We start from the raw sequence: 20,292 nt of genomic DNA, 5'->3' as shown, positions 1-20,292 counted from the left end.
CTCCGTGGCTGCATGCTCAAGACATGTTGGAATATCATGCGAATTGAAGTACAGTTCAAGGGCATGGCATCCCTCTGCGCCCTCGCTGGCCCGCGTGTCATATCGGTGTCGTGGCCAGTGTCTCTCTGCACCACGCTATTGGTTGATTAATTGATTGATTTTCCAGATCGATTGGTTGTAGTTGTTATGAGCGTACATGGGGGGTTTGTGCTGTAACTTATTTGTTCTATTTGGGAGAACATCACTTAGAAGGAATTCTGTGTCACAGTTCCACAGATATATCTAATTTAATTAATACAAATAGGAATTGAGAAAGATGAATAAATAATAAGTAAAAAAAAAAAAAACACACAACAAGAAACACGAACACTGTAATGGGTATCTCCATCCGCCAATAAGTAATGCCACTTAATGTGGAAAACATTTTTTGCAAATACTTTTAGAATCATTTCCATGTGATTGCATATATTTCCATACGTTTTAGATCGAAGTGGGGTTGGAGTGGGAGTGGACTCACTGTGACGTTTAGGTGTGACGTCACATCATTATGGAGATGACGCTTTTAGGATACACACGGGGCTCCTTCGACAGAAAATCTTTGATAGACGTTAATCACAGACATCCGTCCGGCAAATCCTTGCCGTTGTTTTTCGTTGATTCGTTGAAATGCAAATTTTTGTACACGACTGCGTAAAATACCTTTTGCTCCCCCCCCCAATTACAATTTCCAGACCAGAGCAAACATATATCGCTCTTTTTACATCCCTTGGATCCATGGAATTTGTTTATATGGTCATCTCTGTGCAGCTATACCTTTACATTGTTGTCACCTATTGCTTAAATACTAGGGAGAATATATAGTATTCGGTATTGTGGAACATCCCCAAAATACAAGACAAACATCCAATAACAAGAGCCATAGTCAAATCTGATATGAAATATATTTGCTAAGAAAAGCTACTTGATAATTCCTTTTTTACATAAAGTAGCATGTTAGCTGTCTCCAATGGCAAAAATGCTTATACGTCAACCATGTTGTAATTGCCATAAACTAGTTATAAGTCTATACTGTACATCAGATCGGCATTATCGTCTGACCAGCGATGGAAACGCATCACCTGGTGCCCGGGCGCGTCCACGTATGCTGCCCACTGCTCCTGGCTGTGGCCCCGGAGGAAGGACAAGCCAGGATGGGTTAAATGCAGAGGCCTCATTTCACCGGCCACCATCCAAAGCATGTGTGCGAGTGTGTGTGTGTGTGTGTTGTAGTGCGGTGTGCTGTGTGACAAATAAAGATTGTTCTTCGTCTTCTTCAATATCAGCCGATAATAAAAGCTTGAACCGAGTCAGCAGTGATAAAGTACTATCTTGGTAACTTTCAATCAATATATCATATTTTATGCAAATATTGTAAAGGATTCCAAGCACAATCGTACAAAATGTAAAATGTCTATAGTGGATAAAATATTGACTACAACGTTACATTGTGATTCACAAAAGTATGGCACCATACAGCACTGTAAAAGAAAAACAGCTTATGTACTTATTGGAAGTCGCTTTGGACAAAAGTGTCTTCTAAATGCCATAATGTAATATAAAATCAAAAGCGGTTTTAGCAAAAGCAGTTTTGGGGCTTTCATTGTATTAAAGTAATTCTATTACTGGACAAATGTTCTTTTTTCCTTTGCAAAAAGATGACTCAGGGAAGGCAAACAATTTAGACAACGCTTTTAATTCACTCAAACTGCTCCAGCTAGCCCACTATTCCAGCTGATATCCATAAGTTAAGTTAAGAAACTGTTTTGTAAAAATAATAAACAGCTATTGTTAATGACGCAGGACGTGGAAACAGTGCCTTAATTCAAGGGAGGCGTATATTTTTCTTTTAAAATTCAAAATGAACTTTTGGAAATTTGGCACCACCATGACAAAAATGAAGACGAAAAAATAAAAATGAATAAATAAAACGCAAACCATATGATTATGAGAGATACCGGACGACATGAGATCATTAGAATCACCAGGGATGTGTGAAAGGTGTCACGACCGTCTTGTACAAGTGAAAGAGCATCTATAACTGCATTTGTAGGTGTAACCTGTCAACGTTTTTGCCTTTTTATTCAACAAAAGCATAATGGTCACAAGTATATACACACACACATTTAGACCCCATACTTCCACAATCTAGAATTTTAACAGTTAAAATAAGAGGGAAAAAAAAAAAGAATGAAAGACCTGTTCAAAGGAAAATCCATGCTTCATGTTTTCGTTGTGGAATGAATCTTCACGTGTCTTTTCCCACTGTGCCCCAGGTCCGTACCCCACAGGAGGAACCCAACAGCAGCTTGTCCAGTCAGACACCAGTATAAAGTGACAGGAAGTAGATATACAAAAGGAAAATCGGGTATATGAGAAGGGGCTTCTTCGTTTTGAACTCGTCTCCGACGAGTAGCGAAGCAGCACTGTACGCAGCCCAAAATACTCCAAAAAGCTGCGGGGTAAAACACACACACATTAGTTGTGAAAAATTTGTAAAGACAAAGAAAAAAAAAGTAAGGGGTTCATAATCTGATCAAAGTATTCAATTTACTTTTATTATTGTGCCAACCACATCAAAACCCCTAATAACTAAGAGCAAGGGGGCGATAACGATCAGCGGGAGGAGCGAGTAGCCGATTACCCCCAGCACTTGGCCGTAAGACACCTGGTCGACGGAAGAAAAACGGGCGTTAGATGAAAGACTCGGGCTGTCATTTCAACAATAACAAACCGAAAGGTCACCCGTATCCGCGGCTCACCTCTCCACCGAGAACCCGTGCCAGCAAGAAGATGGTTAGCGATCCGAAAATCCATATGGTGATGATCCAAGACACCACCTTGGGAAGCGAGGCACAGTTTAGGAGTTCAGCCCCCGAGTGGTGATATCTCCCCCCCCCCCCCCCCTCTTAAAAACATTCTGAAGCATTGAACTGAATTGATTCGACTCAATTAAACGCTATCGTGATTCCTCCTCCTCGTATTTGGTTATTGTTCCACTTTGTCTTTACACATGGCTGAAAATGTGAGGTGCACTGTCGTAAAAGGTCAGGCTTCTGAGCGCTTCCGAGAGCTGTTCTTTAGATGACAGCTAAGCACATTTTAGATTATATATTTTTTTTTAAAAACCCAAAAAAATATAAGTTGCTGGGGACTACACAAACTTTAAAATTATTACAGAATTCATTTTGTAGACTGATCTGAACTGGACTCATGTGAGGAGAGGGATGGATCTGTCTGCCGGTCTTCCTGCTTACTCTGAACTGTCCGTAGATGGAGATCATAGAGAAGAGCAGCACGATGGCCAGGGGTCCCCAAAAGTCCGGGTTGTCCCTCACCACCTGTCGGTTGAAGCCCAGGGAAGGCATTGGCATCAGCACGCAGCGGATCTTATAATAGATGTCCTTCAGGTCGATGTCCAGCTCCTCCCTGATTCCAAGGAGAAGGAAAATGACCAAAACGGACAAAAAAGGAGCATGGTTAAAATTTTGCTTGGTTATAGAATAAGGAAAACGGGAACCGGATGAAATGAGTTCCATAAATATGTTTTTTTGCGTCCATGAGTCGAAAGTTAGTTTTTTTTATAAAACAAAAATGATATTTCAAGGTGAGAATTGTTCATTTTAACTATCTGCACGCAACAGGTATCTATTTTGTTTAACTATGTGAGAAACAAATGTTGCCAATAAAATAAATACTGTTGCTTGAGAACTTTTCCTGCTACACACATCTCTGTTCATCCATTTCATGAATGAGTCACATTCATCCTCCATAACTATACAACAATGCTACAAATTCCAGCTCCGCCACATCACACACCACCGTAATGGTGGAATGAAGACCCTTCTGTTCAGGATGCTCCTGGACTCATACTCCACCTCTTCAGCTCATAGGACCCCCACCTCCTTCTCCTTTTCCTTATTGTGAGCCGGTTTAAACCCCCTACTTACTTTTGGAATTCCCAAATTGTCTCTGTGCATTAAATAGAAAAATTAACAGTAACTACCGAACTTACTATGACTGATGTACAGTGTGTTTGACTGTTGCTGACAAATGCACTAAGATGCTTTGGATGAATTTGATTTTAAAATGGCGTAACTTGTCCCAGAGTGAGTCGGCTGGGTTGCCGGCTCGGCTTTGGCAATCGTGCAAAATTCCAATCTGCGGTCACTGGGGGACAGTGATTGCCAAATTACGATTCTATCGGGGCAGGGGGGTGCGCGCGCATAGAACGTAATGTAATGCGGCAAATGCGGTCTCCTCGTAACAGAAGTGCAGGATTTATTATTGACAAGTCAAGTATTTACACAAAAACATCTCAATTTTACAAATGTATTTCCCATAGCAACGGAAAGCAACGGAGATGCGTGCGTGACGAGGCACGGGACACGCGGTTTTCTTTTTTTGGAACAGGACGGAACGGGACAGTCCCTTAACTCAGTGGTGTTTAAAGATTTTGTTTCATACAAGTAGGAAACAAACAAAGATAAATACATTTAAACTAAAACAGGAAAACAGGCACGGGAGTCAGTAGCTGGTACGCACGGCGTGTCCACGCAGCACTGTCTTGAGGAGAAATTTTAAAGAAACTCCACTCCCTCTCTGATACCTCTTTTCCAATGGGGACGCTGGCACATATAAAGAGACAGGAATATCCCTGTATCATTCAATCATTTCATATCCCATTTAGAATCCAAAATCAAAACTAGAAGTTATTGACTTTTTTTTTTTTTTTTCCCACGAATGCGGAACCATGAAATGTTTTGAGTGTGGGGAGCACTCGCCACTCCAGCACCGCCCCAGGACGGCCTCCGAACAGGAGGAGCGTCTCCACTCCCCATCACCAAAGGACCGGGCCCGATGCGCGTGCACCAGTTAGTTTTACGTTTTTAATTTCTAATACAAGTGAGAAACTAAGGAAACAAAATAGATTCCGTATGAATGAAATTCCATTTCTGTGGCCGTAGTTGATTCAGACAAGAAATTTTACAATGAGGGTTTAAAAGAATACAGTCACAACAACGAGAGGGAAAACACAAGTCAAGGGCCCCTCTCTACCCTCTCCGGAGCCAGCGATGAACTCACAGAAGAGGCTTGCTCTCCTCTTGGTCGTCCTCCTCGACTTCCAGCAACCAGCCGTAGCCTCGCTGCCTGAGAAACGTTGTGGCATACGGGTCTTTCGCGCCGTCGCTGCCCATGGCCAGCTTGATGTCGGGGGCATCGATGGTGCCGCTGAGCTCTGTGGAGAAATGTACAGCATAACTGACATAAAACAGGTTGTAGATTACATCAACAAATGCAACACTGAATTAAACTCTGGATTATGTCAAATTATAACTGTAACATTATAGCTTAGCGGTGAGCATTAATTTTGACAGTAAGCAGAAAAGAACAAAGTTTCTGTACCGTACGTTTTTTTCATCAAAGGAAATATCTATACTTTGCTCATGAATGATTCAATAGATCCATATCCCTGGAAATAACTGACTCCACTAATACTATTTGCCAAGTACCGTTACTTTCAATACTTTAACTTTTAGATCAAGCGCTTGTATACTTTTACATCGGTTGAATTGTCAACGTGACATTCACTTTTACTAGAGTACTTCTGTGTCACGGTATTTCCACTTTGACTTAAGTAAAAAGGTCTCAGTACTTTTTTCCTTCAGGAACACTGCATCAAATGAGATTTTGAGGTTGTTCACCCTGCCAGTAAGTAAACAACGCTAATCCACTTGTGAAAGGGTCATTCAACCAAATACACAGGCGATCCACGTTGTGGCTTTCCTCAATGTCGCACGGCTGCAGTCGTAGTCCCACGGATAAATATCACACTATTGAAATGGAAATGTGAGGGCGGTGAGCGGCCTGGTGGCCGGGGAGCTAGCCGGGGAGCTAGCCGGGGAGCTAGCCTTACCTTCAGCCTCTGTCGACGAGACGAACGTGAAATCTCCGTTGGTCGGAGAGAACTGCATTGTGGATGTCAAGTCCCAGGGAATCGCATTTAAAACGAACCGATGCTGTTTATTCAGAAGGGCGCAATGGCGCCGCTGTCATTGACGCTGCTTTGAGTATGAGTATTAAAAAAAAAAACCCAAAAAACCCAAACTAGTCCATTTTGTTTTCGTTTTGGCTGGCAGCGCTACGGAGCAAAGCAGGAAGTGCGCAAAGCATGATGGGAAAGGGAGACACGTCAAATCCCAACACGACGCACGGGGCGGGGCGGGGGGGGGGGGGCGCTCCGCCATCTAGTGGCCACATGGCGTAAATGCAAACGCCATTGCAAATTTAAAAAAAAAAAGTTTCAAGTGTTATTTTGGCGACTAAACATTGACAGATTCGAAAATGAATAAAAAAACAGATTCTACGCACAGCCGTTGCCTTTTCTGGCTCCTCTGGTACTTATTCGTTTTAATGTTTATGAAAAAACCTTTTTCTTCTTGAACAAAACGTTGTTGTTTAACACCGGCATCCTATGCTGCGTTCCACTAGAGATCGTAACTCGGCGATTCCGGCTTCGCGCGGCGTGGTCGCCTGGATGTGTGTTTGTTTGTCAACGCTTGGGTATTCGATCAGCGTCCGCCCAGGGGCTAAAATCAAATAGTCGTTTCGGCGTGTTGGGGTGTTAGTGTCCAAGTTGGACGTGTTTTAGAACTAAAAAAAAAAAAAAAAGGCAACTTTTTTCACCGTTAGCCATGTCGCCATCGCCGTTCTCTCGTGCGACTACTTTTTTTTTTTTATTATTTTAAGTCGGAGGAACGCTGTTTTTCCGAGCTCCGTCCTGAAGTTGAACGCAGCAAGAGAACAGCAGCGGTTGCCGCCCCCACGCCGGCCTTTTTAAACCCCGCCTCCTTACCCCCCCTCCCATTGGCCGACGAGGGCATTCAGACCAATAGGAACGGCCTACGTCACTACCCCGCTTTTGCCGCTAAAAAATAAATCGCTCGCCTGGCCGGGTCGCTCCGTAATCTTTCCTGATATATGAATTAAAACGTTGGTAAGTGTCGCGTTGTGACTCAAAGTCCTGCCTCCGTTTTTTTTTTTTTATCATTCGTCGCGTTTTCTCTCTAAATTGACTTCATGACATAAATGACTACTTATGGAGTTAAACAGTCAACTAACACGTTACTGGTGTTGGTCGACACGTCGCTAGATGATCGCGTCATGTTTTGTTTTTTCTTACAGTTATGTGAATGTTACCAGACCCGTTGTTATTCCCGTTGAAATAATACTCTCTGCCATGCGTTTGCAACGTTAATTAAATGAATGTCATTGTTCGCCTTTAAATTTGAGACTAACAGCCGTGACCCTGCCCTTCAACGTCCCTTGTCAGTGTTGGTCGTCGCGCTCGTCTGCCGCTGTGTTGCACGGCATCGTTTTCATTCCCCGCCCGCCGCCATGGGCATCCCTGGCCTGCTGCAGTTCATCAAGGACGCCTCCGAACCCGTCAGTGTGAAGAAGTACAAAGGGCAGACGGTGGCTGTGGACACCTACTGCTGGCTGCACAAGGGGGCTTTCTCCTGTGCCGAGAAGCTCGCCAAAGGGGAACCCACCGATCAGTACGTGTGTTTTCTTCAACAATGCCGAGCCGTCCAAGATATGAGTTGGAATTTTAGCCAGTTGCATCTGACTGATTGATAACCATCCGTAATTATAGATGATACTCCAATTTTTGACCCCCAGGTATGTCTCCTACTGTATGAAGTTTGTGGATATGCTGCTGTCCTTCGGCGTGAAACCGATACTGGTTTTTGATGGATGCAATCTGCCGTCCAAACAGGAAGTGGAAAAGTCTCGCCGAGAGTAAGTGTTTTCATCCCGAATTTACTACGGCTATGTCGAACCCTTTTTCTCGCCCGATTCATTGTTCCGTAATTTTCCTTCCCAGGCGCAGGCAAGCCAACCTCCAGAAAGGAAAGCAGCTGCTCCGAGAGGGAAAGATCTCAGAGGCCAGGGACTGTTTCACGCGCTGTATTAATGTCACGCCCTCCATGGCCCATGATGTCATCGAGGTGAGGAATTATTTTACGTGCAATGACACTGGCTTCCTCTCCTGGTTGTTTGTCTCTTTGCGGTTCCGGCTACCACTGTAACATTTTGTTGACGGTGTTAAAAAAACTGTGTGTGTGTGTGTGTGTGTCTTTTGGACCCTCTTCCACCAGGCTGCAAGGACCCGAGGGGTGGACTGTGTCGTGGCCCCCTACGAGGCCGACGCCCAGCTCGCTTTCCTCAGCAAGTCCGGCTTGGCTCAAGCTGTCATTACAGAGGACTCGGATCTGCTGGCGTTTGGCTGCACAAAGGTTCTCCTTTTTGTATTCTAGCCATAGGAATGTGGATAATAAGGGTATTCCCACATTCATACTCTGATGATACAATTTGGTTAAAATTTAATTTTATTGAACTCCGTTGGAAAAATTCCATGAAATCGAGACTCAGAGGAAAAAGCTCCGATCACTCGGATAATATAAGACACGCCGTATAATCTATATACATAGTCAATATATACAATCATCAGTCAATATGTATTGCCAGTCTTTTTGTTATTTTATTCTAGCCTTTGCAATCCAACATTAAGATTTCCCAACAGTTTCTTTCAGTGAACTACAGAATGTCTAGCTTTTAATGGTTATTGTTTATCATCTTGCAGTTGCATCATATCATCATAAAGTGAAGATATTTTTATGTTTTTATTCACATCTTGCAGTTTGAATTAAAGATTTCTCACATTTGGCACCTGGTACTTTGTATTCAGTGATGAGACATGAACTTTTGATGATATATATAAACTTATATCAACTTGCAAGACTGATCTGGGGGAAAAAAGTAAATAAAATTTTTATTATTGATTTATCTGCTGTTATCCCTCTATTATTAATGTGTGTACAAATCAACGTCAACTCACAAAAACGCGGAAATGTCTCGCAGGTCATCCTGAAGATGGACAAGCAGGGCAACGGGCTGGAGATAGACCAGAATCACCTGGGTCGCTGTCGCTCTCTGGGGGACATTTTCACGGAGGAGAAGTTCCGCTACATGTGCATCCTCTCCGGCTGTGACTATCTGGCTTCGTTGTATGGCATTGGCCTGGGAAAGGCCTGCAAGCTGCTGAAGGTGGCCAACAACCCCGACATCCTCAAGGTAAGGAGGTGTCCTGACAATAAGGCAAATGACCTCCCTGACACTATAAACTCCTTCAGATTTAAAATCAAATGTGATTATAGGAAAGACAATTTGTGAGATGGTCAGGGCTTTGTGATGTTGGATGTGTAAGGCATGAAGCCTGGTTTCCCCCTTTCTTGTCAGGTAATCAAGAAGATGGGGCAATACCTCAAGATGAACGTAGTGGTCCCTGAGGAGTACATCCAAGGTTTCATCAAGGCCAATAACACGTTCCTCTACCAGCTGGTATTTGATCCAGTCAGGAGGAAGGTGGTGCCCCTCAACCCGTACCCTGAGCACGTGGACCACAGCACGCTGAGCTACGCAGGACAGTATCCTTGTGTTTTGTACTTACAAACTGCCCGTCTGCCCATCTATCCCAGCAAGGTCTGGCGTGGCTGATGATTTTTTAACATGATTCGGCTATGTTTACGTGTGGAGGACTGAAGCTACCTTGCGGAGGCGAGACGATCAGTGTCCATGTTTACACAAATGTCTTTGTCTTGGTTTTGTGGGGGAAAACTGGCTATTTTCTGCTGCATTCTCTGCTTGTCCGGTGTGCCATCCTTGATGATTTTGATCCCAGCAATGTAGGAGACATTAAAGGTTTCCAAATGGCTCTGGGGAACCTGGACATCAACACCATGCAGAGGATAGATAATTTTGACCCAGACAAGCCCACTTCACAGGTACCTGAGCTATTGCTCAATCGAAAGTTCAGTTAAACCGGCAGCTATACCAGAGTTGGACCATATGGAGGACTTTATACATTTTTTACACAATATGGATATGTATAACAATATCTGATTGCATAATGTAACTTACCTGAACAGAACTGCATAGTAGATGATAATATTTGATTATTGCATGGCCCATCAAAATTATAAGAAATTTGTTTGAATCTCATTAAAATTTAACATTGGTGTTCACAGCCAGCTAAACCACGCAGCCGGTGCTGGGATGAAAAGGCCTCAGTCCAACCCTCCGCCTCAACAAGCATCTGGAGTCGTGGCTACACCCCGAGGGGCTCCGTCGCCCCGCAGCCCGCTGCTCATCGCTCCCCACCGAGGCTGAACTCCACGCGGGGGAAGGAGACTGTCATCAGTCTGGCCGGCCTGCAGCTGCCAGGCAGCAAGATCCAAGTGAAGAGGCCCAGAGAGGGTGATGACCTATATTCTGTATTTATCGATGACGTGTCAGATTTCCACAACAGAGAGATCGGTTTCGGCTTTCTCGTACTGCGTTTTGTGGGAGATACCATTACACTTTTTGACCATCCTGAGTGATCCTGCGTTCTAAACATAAACTTTCTCCCGTACCTTATTTTGGCCTGGCATTGGATACCATGTTGTTATTATTATTTTACCAACCGTTCCACCGCCACATGTCCGCACAGACTCCAGTATATCCGACCAGGACGTGCTGCAGCAGTACTCTGCCTCCGGGGAGAAGAGAGCTCGGTCCGAGGAGCAGCCTGCCCCCTTCAACAGGACTTCCTCCTCCTCCGGCTTGGCCCGGCCGCGCAACCGCTTTGCCACCCTGTTGCAGAAGCGGAACCTGGACGCTGAAGGAGGCGACCAAGGGACACGCAGCAGGTAAGATCCACAGTAAAGTTTGTATTGCTTAAGTTGAAAACATATTTTTGAACACGTTTCTCCATTCCGGATTTCTGAGATGTGTAAATTGCATCGCTTCCAGTGCAGCAGTGTCAATTCCCACCAGTGCACTATCCAATACACCAATACACCATTACTCAGAATTAGATAGATGCCTTTTTTGAACCCCCAATGGATAAACTAGGTTGTTCACCTCCGTATAAAATGCAATGTGATGTTGATGGTTAGATTGAGACCCATTCAAATATTAGCAATTAAAAGTGAATATTTTGCCACTAAAAAAATAACCCTGTGCAGTGTTAATTTCTAATAACAAAACATACACTCAAAGAAATAATTTTTGAACTGCAGCTTGGACGAGACTTTGCCGCTCTGTTACTCCCATGGGCGAGAGTCCAGTTCATTTAATTTCCTCTTCTAGGTTCTTCCACAGTTCCCCTGAGGCTACCTGCCTAGGCTCTCCGGATTCAGCCAGGGGGGCGATGGGCGGTGTTCTTCTGGAAGCCGCCGCCACACCGAGTCGAACGGGGAGCGGCTCCTCTTCCCCGGGCAGTGCTGACCAGAGCGACGGGCCGGAGATCCCCTCCCTGGACACCCCCACCCCCCCTGCATCGCCCACCCGCGCCCCCACCACCTCCCCGCAACCCACCAGCCAGGGCCTGGGCTCGTTCCACTGGTCGGGTCTCCGCCCCCCTTCTTCCTCGGAGCGCCAGAGCAGCCCCAAACTGGTTCTATCGGGCCTGTCCGCCCTCCAGCAGTTCCAGCGCAAGAAGGAGGAGAGCTTCTCCTGGAGCGCCAAGCCCCCCCAAATCCAGCCAGAGGCTGAGAGCAGGGACACGCTGCCAGGCTTGCCCCTCTCCCAGGACAGCGCCTACTTCTCCCAGTCGCAGCCTTGTGTTTCTGAGGCCTGCTGCGATGAGGAAGATCCTGTCGACCTCTCCCCGTCTCCCAGCCAGCCGGAGGTAGAACTGTACAAGTTGCTAATTTCCTCCCTCATAAAGTCACACAGCATCAATGTCATTAATTCAAATAAAATGTATATAATTATAAATTATAATTAATTTAATGAAAAGATTATTTGTCATATGTTTCCTATGTCCTGTTTAAGACTTCTCATAATAGGATCACATTGTTCAAATCAAGTCCAAAAATATAGTGATTTTTAATCTAGTCATTGTGGCAGATCCCCCCCTGACACGCGGGGGGGGGGGTTCAGGGCCCTCCGGCACAGAGACACAGACGATGGGGTTGAGAAGATACCAGCTTATTGTAGAGAGTGGGCAAGGTGGAACAAGCCCCGGAGGAGATGGACAACATATCATGACAAAGGATACTCTCGTGTGTGTGTGTGTGTGTGTGTGTGTGTGTGTGTGTGTGTGTGTGTGTGTGTGTGTGTGTGTGTGTGTGTGTGTGTGTGTGTGTGTGTGTGTGTGTGTGTGTGTGTGTGTGTGTGTGTGTGTGTGTGTGTGTGAGAGAGAGAGAATGGGGGTTTTACCGGTTGCCCGTCAGACCAATCAACGAGCAACAGGTAAACAGCCACACTGATCCTGGGTCCCAATTACCTAGGCCCAGGACAGGTGTGGCCCTAGACCCAGGAAAGGTGTGGCTCCTCAAGCCACACTGTCTCCACACCACAGTCATTATTGCCCAGCTCTAGGGTTTGCGAGTGTCTTTGTGCATGTGAATGATAAGCCTCTTTCATGCATGTTTACAGGAAGCAGATTTACGCAAGGAATCAGAGCAGAGTCCCACACATTCCCCAGGAGGAGATAAGAAATCCTGTCAGGCCAGATCGCTGGTATGTAAAAAAGGAACAATTGTGAAAAGTGGACCCCCAACACACACACACACACACACACACACACACACACACACTGCTAGACCCTCATCAGACCTCCAATGCTCTGAAGCACTATCAAAACAGAAACATCAGCAATGAAAGTGCTGTGGCAGTGTGTGTGACTTTATATATCTCACATTCTCAAAGGAAATGGGATGCTACACTGAAAATCCTGACATTTTTTTCATACTCATCTGATTTCCCCATCCTCCTCATTAATCTCTATCCCATCGTGTCTTCATCTTTCCTTAATAGGTCCCTGGTCTACCGAGGTCCAAGCCCGGCAGCCAGGGTGGCAGTTTGGCCAAGGTGCGGTCCCTGGTACCGGCCCGGGCCAGCGGTCTGAGGAGACCCTCCTCCAGGCCCGGGCAGAAAGCCAGCCCCAACAACGAGAACAGCCCTGGCCTCCAGGCCACCATCAGTGGCCTCTGGAAGAACTTTGGCTTCAAAAAGCAAGTACAACATTTTAACCAGAAGAAATCTCATCCAAATCTGATACATATGAAGCATGCATATACAATCAACCTTGTGTTGTAGTGCGGCTCGCAGTCTATTATCACCTGTGCGTTTTCGGTCAGGCAGTTTTACGTTTGTTCACACCGATTAACTATTCTTCTGACTCGGCTCATCACAGACCAGTAAAGAGGCCATCTTGATAAAACAATACCCTGTTTGGCCAGCCGGGGCACTATAACTTTATAGAACAAAAGTCTTCCTGATATAATAAACAAAGAGCAATGTGACAGGCTATTCACCAAACAATTTTAAATGGAATGTCTGTGTGTGAGAGACCTTTCGACGTGGAGCTTGGCTGCAGTTATTTAGCGCTGGGTGAATCATTGCATTGTGGTAAACCGCAGGTGCCTGTGTCATGTGATGAGACACCACACAGGAATCCAAATAAGCCTCTTTAAAATAAATAAATATTTATTATTATTATTATTGATAGATGACACCGTTGAAGACATGTGATAGATATTGATATATATATCCTCAGTTATCTCAGGCATTTGACCAAATGTGGTTTATTTTTCAGAACATTAATTGTTCATTGTGTCTGTTTACAGAGAACCTCAGAAAATGAACCCTTGCAGGAGCCCATGTCTCCGCTGAAGGAGAACCTGCTGGCCAGCGTGCTCTAGACTGAACACTGTGGCTTCCTCTCATGGTTTTTCACACAGTGCTGAGCATTACACGTGAAAAGTTTTTTGTTTTTTTTAACATACTGTGTATGTTGATGATTTTGAGTAATGACTGGATTTTTACTTCAAATAAAACATTTACTGCCAAAATATTTTTTTTGTGCTATTGTTTGGATTCCTTGTCGTTTATTTTCTTCATTCCGACAAGGAATTGTGGGATTTTTGTTTTGAATTGAACCTTCCGTAACAACTGAGTATTGATCTCTCGCCGTTGGCACCGCGCTCCAGTGGGTTATCTCCCAATTAGGAGCCTTTCTGTGTGGAGTTTGCATGTTCTCCCCCTGCTTACATGGGGTTTTCCTCCATGTAAAATCAGTAAGAACCCCCACCAAAAACATGCAGAACATCGTCGTCTGACAAGCGATGGGACACTTGTAATTGGTCCCCGGGCGCGTCGCTGTATGCTGCCCGCTGCTCCTGGCTGCTCCCCGGAGGATGGACAAGCCAGGATGGGTTGAAAGCAGAGAACTCATTTCACCGGCCACCATTTGAAGCATGTGTGAGTGTTGGTCCCTGCGCCACATGAGTGTATGTGTTGTGGGATGTGCTTGTTGATAAATAGAAAAAATCTTCTCCATAACCATATCCTTAAATGGTATTATGGCGCAGACGCTTACTGTTTCTTTGTCGCGCAGCCACCAGAAAACTTCAAAAGAGCGGCGGAATGTGACACCTTGTAAGTTGGCTGAAAATTAACAATGCATACTTTTGTGTTGTGGCTCAAAATTACATACCTGCACGGAAGTTGCGGAATGTGCCGTGAAGTACTGACTGTTCCTGATAGTGTCAGTGGTTCATACACAATAATGTTAGGGCTTTGTTAGAAGTTTGCTCAGTTTCACTTGAGATACGCAGCATGTTCTTTTCTAACAGCAATTTTACGAATTAAAGCTTGTCCTGAAAGCCTGTCATTACTATATATATATATTTTTTTTTTATGTGGTTTTTGTGCACCTTTTCCCCTGGTGAATTTGTTTGGGAGTAATTCCTCACAATGGCGTACTGTATTTACATACTGTAGTTCCTGTCCAGTCTAGTCCAGAGACGTTAAATACTTGAGCTTCTCCAGATGCCGCACGTCTCTCCGGCTCCTCTCACACCTTGCCTTGGGTTGTTGCACAACGCACCGTGACCTCACCGTCTTCCTGGGTCTCCCAGGTCTGCAAAGTACTGATGTTTCTCAATCGTAAGTTTCCTGTTTAGAGTAAAACAAGAAGACTGTTTTTGAGGCCGATTTATTTCATCGTGCCACCCTTGTCCTCATAATCTGTGGTTCATCTTTATCTCACTTGCATCACATCACATTGTTCCATCCTGTTTCATGTATGTGGTTGTTGATAAGAAGTAAAATATTTAAAAAAAGTTTGATTCCACATTTCAATGGCATTGAAGAAAAGTCCTTATCAGATTTTTTTATTTGTTTATTTATTTATTTATTTATTATGTGCCAAGGAAAACAATGGACCCCTATTGTTATTGCTGGGATTCTTATTATTTTCCTTGGCACTTTTCAGGCCAAAAGTTTCCAGAACAGGGCCACTGTTGCAGCTGCAAACACGGTTGAGGTGTCGTTAGAACCGGGACGTCACAGACATCAAGTTTCATCCAAATCGACCCACAGAGGGAGAAAACCAGATGAAATTTGACTGGAAGCAGCAGGAGTAAGATGCTCTGTGACAATTCCTTATAAATGTGCAGGTTGTGAGAATGAACGTCCATTTGGTGCATGTTGTAGAGTCCATCACTCTCTAGTGGTTAGGGATTACAAACTAGGCGTGTGTGTGTGTGTTTGTGTTGGTCTTTTTGACATTGTATTCCGATCTAACCCCGGGTTAAATGCGATGTTCTGTTGCTCCTTACTTTGCATGTTTCACGGAAGTCTTAACATTCAAAATGTGCGAGTGCATGATGCGTTTCATGTTCTCGGAACAAATCGGAAAAATTGTATCCTGAAAATTGTGAATAATCACGCAAAGACGTCAACCCTTTTCGGGTTTCATGGAATCGTAACCCATCAGTAAACTTGGACACGAAAAAACATTAATCCACAGAAAGTCGTCACCACGCTGAGTCGAGTCCGCCCCAACTGTGCGAGTCCATGATGACGTTCCATGTACTTGTAACGCTTTGGAAAACAAGTACCCAGAAAATTGTAATCTTTTCGGATTTCATGCAACCGTAACCCATCTGAAAATGTAATCCACAGAAAGGTGTCAACACATCCTTACGTCACTAGGTTACGGTTGTCCCATACGGCATCAAGGGGTCGGGGTTCCATAACTACGTCATTATTGCCCCACACAACACCAAACATCACCTGCCGTCGCCGAGACTGCAGCTCTATTTCCTCAGACAACACGGTGACTTATAAAAATGAGAAGTTCTGGTTTATAGTCAAACAAAGACGATTGTTTTAAAGACATTTTATGTACATGCAGGTTCCTACAGCTAAACGTGGCGGGCTTAAAATGAAAAGGGAGAAGGCGTTATAGTGACGAGTCCTTCCATAATACATACAATTCCTAATGAATGCTGATGTCCAGTAAATGTTGTCTGTATTACATTACAGGCAATTCATGTATTTAACTGTGTTCTTGAATTGTAGGTTGTTGAAACAAGAACTGCAATAAAGCACAAATTGAAAGTAACATACATGTATTTATTGTGTTTGTTGTATAAAATGATTACAAAGTTTATGTTTATTCTTGTTCCAGATACAGAAAAATTGCTGAAAATCTCAGGCAATAAAAAAAACAATTCTCAAAACATCCGGTCGTAGCGTTCAGTCTCGCTGTTCCGTGCTATCAGAGCAACGGCATTTCTTAAAAACAAGATCCAGAATGTTTGCACACGGAGACAGAATGACTTCGACGATATTTTGATAGAGGGAACTCATGTTTATCGGAATCTGAAAAAGTCTGGTAGAATAAATTAGAATGTTGCAGAAAGAGATTATATTACAATAACAGGATTGCCAAGAAGACAACCTATGTTTAATACAACATTCCAAATAACGTACGCTGAGACGTTTATTGGCTGCATTGTTGTCGATCACTATGACTCTGCATTGTATAATATAGCAATGCCAGTTGATAGAGCAATTCAGAAATCCCTGTTAAATGATGATAATCCATGTCTATTAATTATTTGTGGAAATACATGTGCGATCATCAAGCAGGGATCGTGGTATGCAGTTTTTGATTCACACGCAAGGAGCAAAGTTGGACTGCCTGAGTATGAATCACCCAGTAGTTCTGTAGCTTACTACAACAACACTGAATCGGTCCATAGTCATTTCTGTGATACTATTAAATATTTCAGCCAAAGTCAAGAGATGTTCAGCTGGTCTAACATTTTCAATTGAAGATTTGGGAATTCCTCCAGGACTTGTAATAGCTATAATGTAAAAATGGTTGACCTTTTGTCAGGGTGGTCACCGATTATGTCACACTACAATTTCGGGTCAGAATCAGGCAAAATTCATGTAGTTTGATCTGGGACTACGGAAAATACAAATAACATGACTAAAATGGACCCTGTGTACTGCTGCCTGTATTTATATTTATATTTATTATTTAAGGCAAGTTAAAGCACCCATTCTTTTTCAAATGAGAAATTGTCACAAGTGTTTTGGACCCTAGCATTTCCAATGAGTAAATATTAAATATTATGAACCTGTAGAAATGTTTATCAAATCTATTCAACTATAAAACTGACGCAGTACAGCCTGAAGGATCCTCAACCCAACCACACGCACAGATGGAATATAAACTGTTGCCAGAATGCTGCCCGGCGACATTCCCTTGTGTATAAGTGACGTGACCAGACTGTGTTGCTTAATAGGCAGAGGTAATGTACAACAATCAGCCACAACATTAAAACCACTGACAGGTGAAGGGAATAACATTGCTCCTCTCATTCCGATGGCACTTGTCAAGGGGTGGGATATATTAGGCAGCAAGTGAACAGTCAGTTCTTGAAGTTGACGTTTTGGAAGTAGGAAAAGTGGGCAAGCGTAAGGATAGAAGAAAACAGCAGGTCTTATGGAGTGTTCCCGGTATGCAGTGGTTAGTATCGACCAAAAGTGCTCCAAGGAAGGACAACCAGTGACACGGCAACAGTGTCATGGGCGCCCAAGGCTCAGTGATGCGCGTGGGGAGTGAAGTCTAGCCCGTCTGGTCCGATCCAACAGAAGAGCTACTGAAGCATAAATTGCTGAAAAAGTTAATGCTGCTATGATAGAAAGGTGTCAGAACACACAGTTCATCACAGCTTGCTGCATATTTGGCTGCGTAGCCGCAGACCGGACAGAGTGCCCATGCTGACCTCGCAACCTACAGGACTTGGAGGATCTGCTGCTAACGTCTTGGTGTATTAGTCCATGCATTGACGGGTCAGAGCTGTTTTGGGGCCACGAGGGGGAGCTACACAATATAAGTGGTGGTTTTAATGTTGTGGCCGACATAATACCACCTCCAAATCCCATATTTTAACTTTTAGATCCAAAATAATCAATGAAATGTATTGAGCACAAACCTGCATAATTTGTGCAAAATGCACGCAGACTATACTGACTAGTAACAGCAGATGTTTGATTGATATAAAGTAAACTTAATCTCAAAAGGAAAAAAAGAGAGAACTGAGATGTTCTGGAATTTTGCTCATGTTTTCTCATGTTTTGTTTGGTTCCCCTTGAAATGAAAAACCACCCAATCCGATGAACGCACAAATCAAATGACAAACCCCGTCTCACACAGCTTGCTCGATCACCCCCTAAAAATATTATAAATTCTTATCTTTATGTGCTGTCTTCCTAAAGTGTTAGTTGAGTTCAAAATGTGTTCAAACCTGAGAGAGAGAGAGAGAGAGAGAGAGAGAGAGAACAGACTGGAACAAAGAAATGCTGACCTGAAGTGAATTAAATGAATGAATTCATTGAAAATCCTTCAGAAAAGATTCAGTGCCGGGTATATGGGGGCTGCCAGAACCTGTTTTGTTTTTTTGTATTTGATAGTTATGAGTTCTCATTATTTAGTATTTCTTACATAAACTGTTTTCAAAAGGATTACCAGCAGGTTGATAACCTACATAGCCTATTTGTGTGTCTGTGTGTGTGTCTGTGTGTGTGTGTGTGTGTGTGTGTGTGTGTGTGTGTGTGTGTGTGTGTGTGTGTGTTTGTGCATGCGTGCGTGCGTGCGTGAATGTGTGTCACCCTGCATCACATGCATGACATGCGTCTCCCTGATTCACTCTCATGATTCCGAAATTGTTACAGTGCTGTTTTAAGTCGCCGCAATTCAGAGTGCTTTTGTTTTTAAAGGGTTTTCCTACATCCCGATTAACCGATAAACCACCTGGACCTGTGTGTGTGTATGTGTTTGGTTTGGTGGCGGTCTACTTGGACGGGATGAAGAAGGGGTTGAGTGCTGTTGTTTTGGGAGCCCGACAGGGGGGTCAAATCAATCTGCAGATGGTGTTCACCACGTAGCCCTGAAGAAAGCAAACACCTTTCCTCTGCATGCTCCAGATTCCTGTCCTTCACGTGGGCTCCTCACAGCAGATAACGAGACGTTGCAATAACCGGATTGACGATGTCTCCCCATTGATACGTAAACACGCACATACCGAAGAGCGGCCCCCCTGCCCAAAGCACCCCCCGAACACACACACACACACACACACACGCACACACACATACACACGGGCACACACACACACACACACACACACACACACACACACACAATCTTCTCCATTACCCAACATTATTGAATAAAAAAGGGTCATTGTTCCGGTGTTGTGGCACAAAAAGGTTAACAACCATTAGCAACCTGGCACTAGTATAAAAACATCCTTACATAAGTATGATAGTACGATATGGTAATAAGTGTGTTTTTTTTTAGATTTCTCAAAAATTTTGCACACGGCAGTACCATTCATTACATACACATACAGAACTGTATGCAATAATGTAACATGAAATTAAATTGGCACCGTGCTCCGGGCGGGTTATCTCCCAAATAGGAGCCTTTCTGTGGGGAGTTTGCATGTTCTCCCTGTGCTCACATGGGGTTTCCTCCACCTAACGTCAGTAAGGACCCCCCCCCACCAAAAACATGCACCCATCATCGTCTGACCAGCGATGGACACTCGTCACCAGGTCGACGAATGCTGCCCACTGCTCCTGGCTGCCCCCCCCCGGAGGAAGGACAAGCCAGGATGGGTCAAATGCAGAGGCCTCATTTCCCCGGCCACCATCCAAAAGCGTGTGTGTGTGTGCGCATGTGTTGTAGTGTGCTGTGTTGCGTGATAATTAAAGATTCTTCTTCTACTGTCACTCACAACACCTCAGTCACCAGGTTGTTAAATAAGGAATTTGGTTTTGAATGCAAAGATGGGCCAGGAATGAGAACGCAGAATGCTGTTGAGTGTGAGCGAT

At 44.1% G+C, this 20,292-nt stretch overlaps 2 protein-coding genes across 3 annotated transcripts; one reads left to right on the top strand and one right to left on the bottom strand.

The window, feature by feature from the left end:
* Positions 1–1,711: 1,711 nt before the first annotated feature.
* On the bottom strand, positions 1,712–6,179 carry yipf4 (Yip1 domain family, member 4). Of its 2 annotated transcripts, XM_080016742.1 has the most exons (6): positions 5,954–6,179; positions 5,122–5,275; positions 3,294–3,465; positions 2,799–2,876; positions 2,591–2,704; positions 1,712–2,491 (listed from the first exon to the last, which is right to left on the bottom strand). In XM_080016742.1, exons 1-6 carry the CDS (start codon positions 6,009–6,011, stop codon positions 2,354–2,356), a joined length of 714 nt encoding a protein of 237 aa, XP_079872868.1. In that variant the 5' UTR covers positions 6,012–6,179; the 3' UTR covers positions 1,712–2,353. The 2 variants fall into 2 exon arrangements, with proteins under 2 accessions (XP_079872868.1, XP_079872869.1); XM_080016743.1 differs by lacking the exon at positions 2,591–2,704.
* Positions 6,180–7,434: 1,255 nt separating this feature from the next.
* On the top strand, positions 7,435–13,793 carry exo1 (exonuclease 1; the record flags this gene model as incomplete). Its single annotated transcript, XM_080016374.1, has 13 exons — positions 7,435–7,595; positions 7,720–7,839; positions 7,925–8,048; positions 8,199–8,336; positions 8,962–9,174; positions 9,340–9,527; positions 9,782–9,884; positions 10,128–10,356; positions 10,592–10,790; positions 11,233–11,773; positions 12,526–12,609; positions 12,907–13,107; positions 13,719–13,793. The coding sequence occupies 13 exons, from the start codon at positions 7,435–7,437 to the stop codon at positions 13,791–13,793; spliced, it is 2,376 nt and encodes a 791-aa protein (XP_079872500.1).
* Between the last annotated feature and the right edge of the window lie 6,499 nt (positions 13,794–20,292).

The sequence above is a fragment of the Zeus faber genome (assembly GCF_960531495.2).
Source record: "Zeus faber genome assembly, chromosome: 16".
Classification (NCBI taxonomy): Eukaryota; Metazoa; Chordata; class Actinopteri; order Zeiformes; family Zeidae; genus Zeus; species Zeus faber.
The sequence above is the reverse complement of the archived record's forward strand: the minus strand, read 5'-3'. Positions and strand labels throughout refer to the sequence as shown.

Excerpts from the sequence above, each read along its gene's own strand:
- yipf4 (XM_080016742.1), bottom strand. The coding sequence starts at position 6,011 with ATGCAGTTCTCTCCGACCAACGGAGATTTCACGTTCGTCTCGTCGACA. Across the intron at positions 5,276-5,953 it reads CTCGTCGACAGAGGCTGAAG|AGCTCAGCGGCACCATCGAT; the intron begins GTAAGGCTAGCT and ends ATTTCTCCACAG. Across the intron at positions 2,877-3,293 it reads CCATCTACGGACAGTTCAGA|GTGGTGTCTTGGATCATCAC; the intron begins GTAAGCAGGAAG and ends TCGCTTCCCAAG.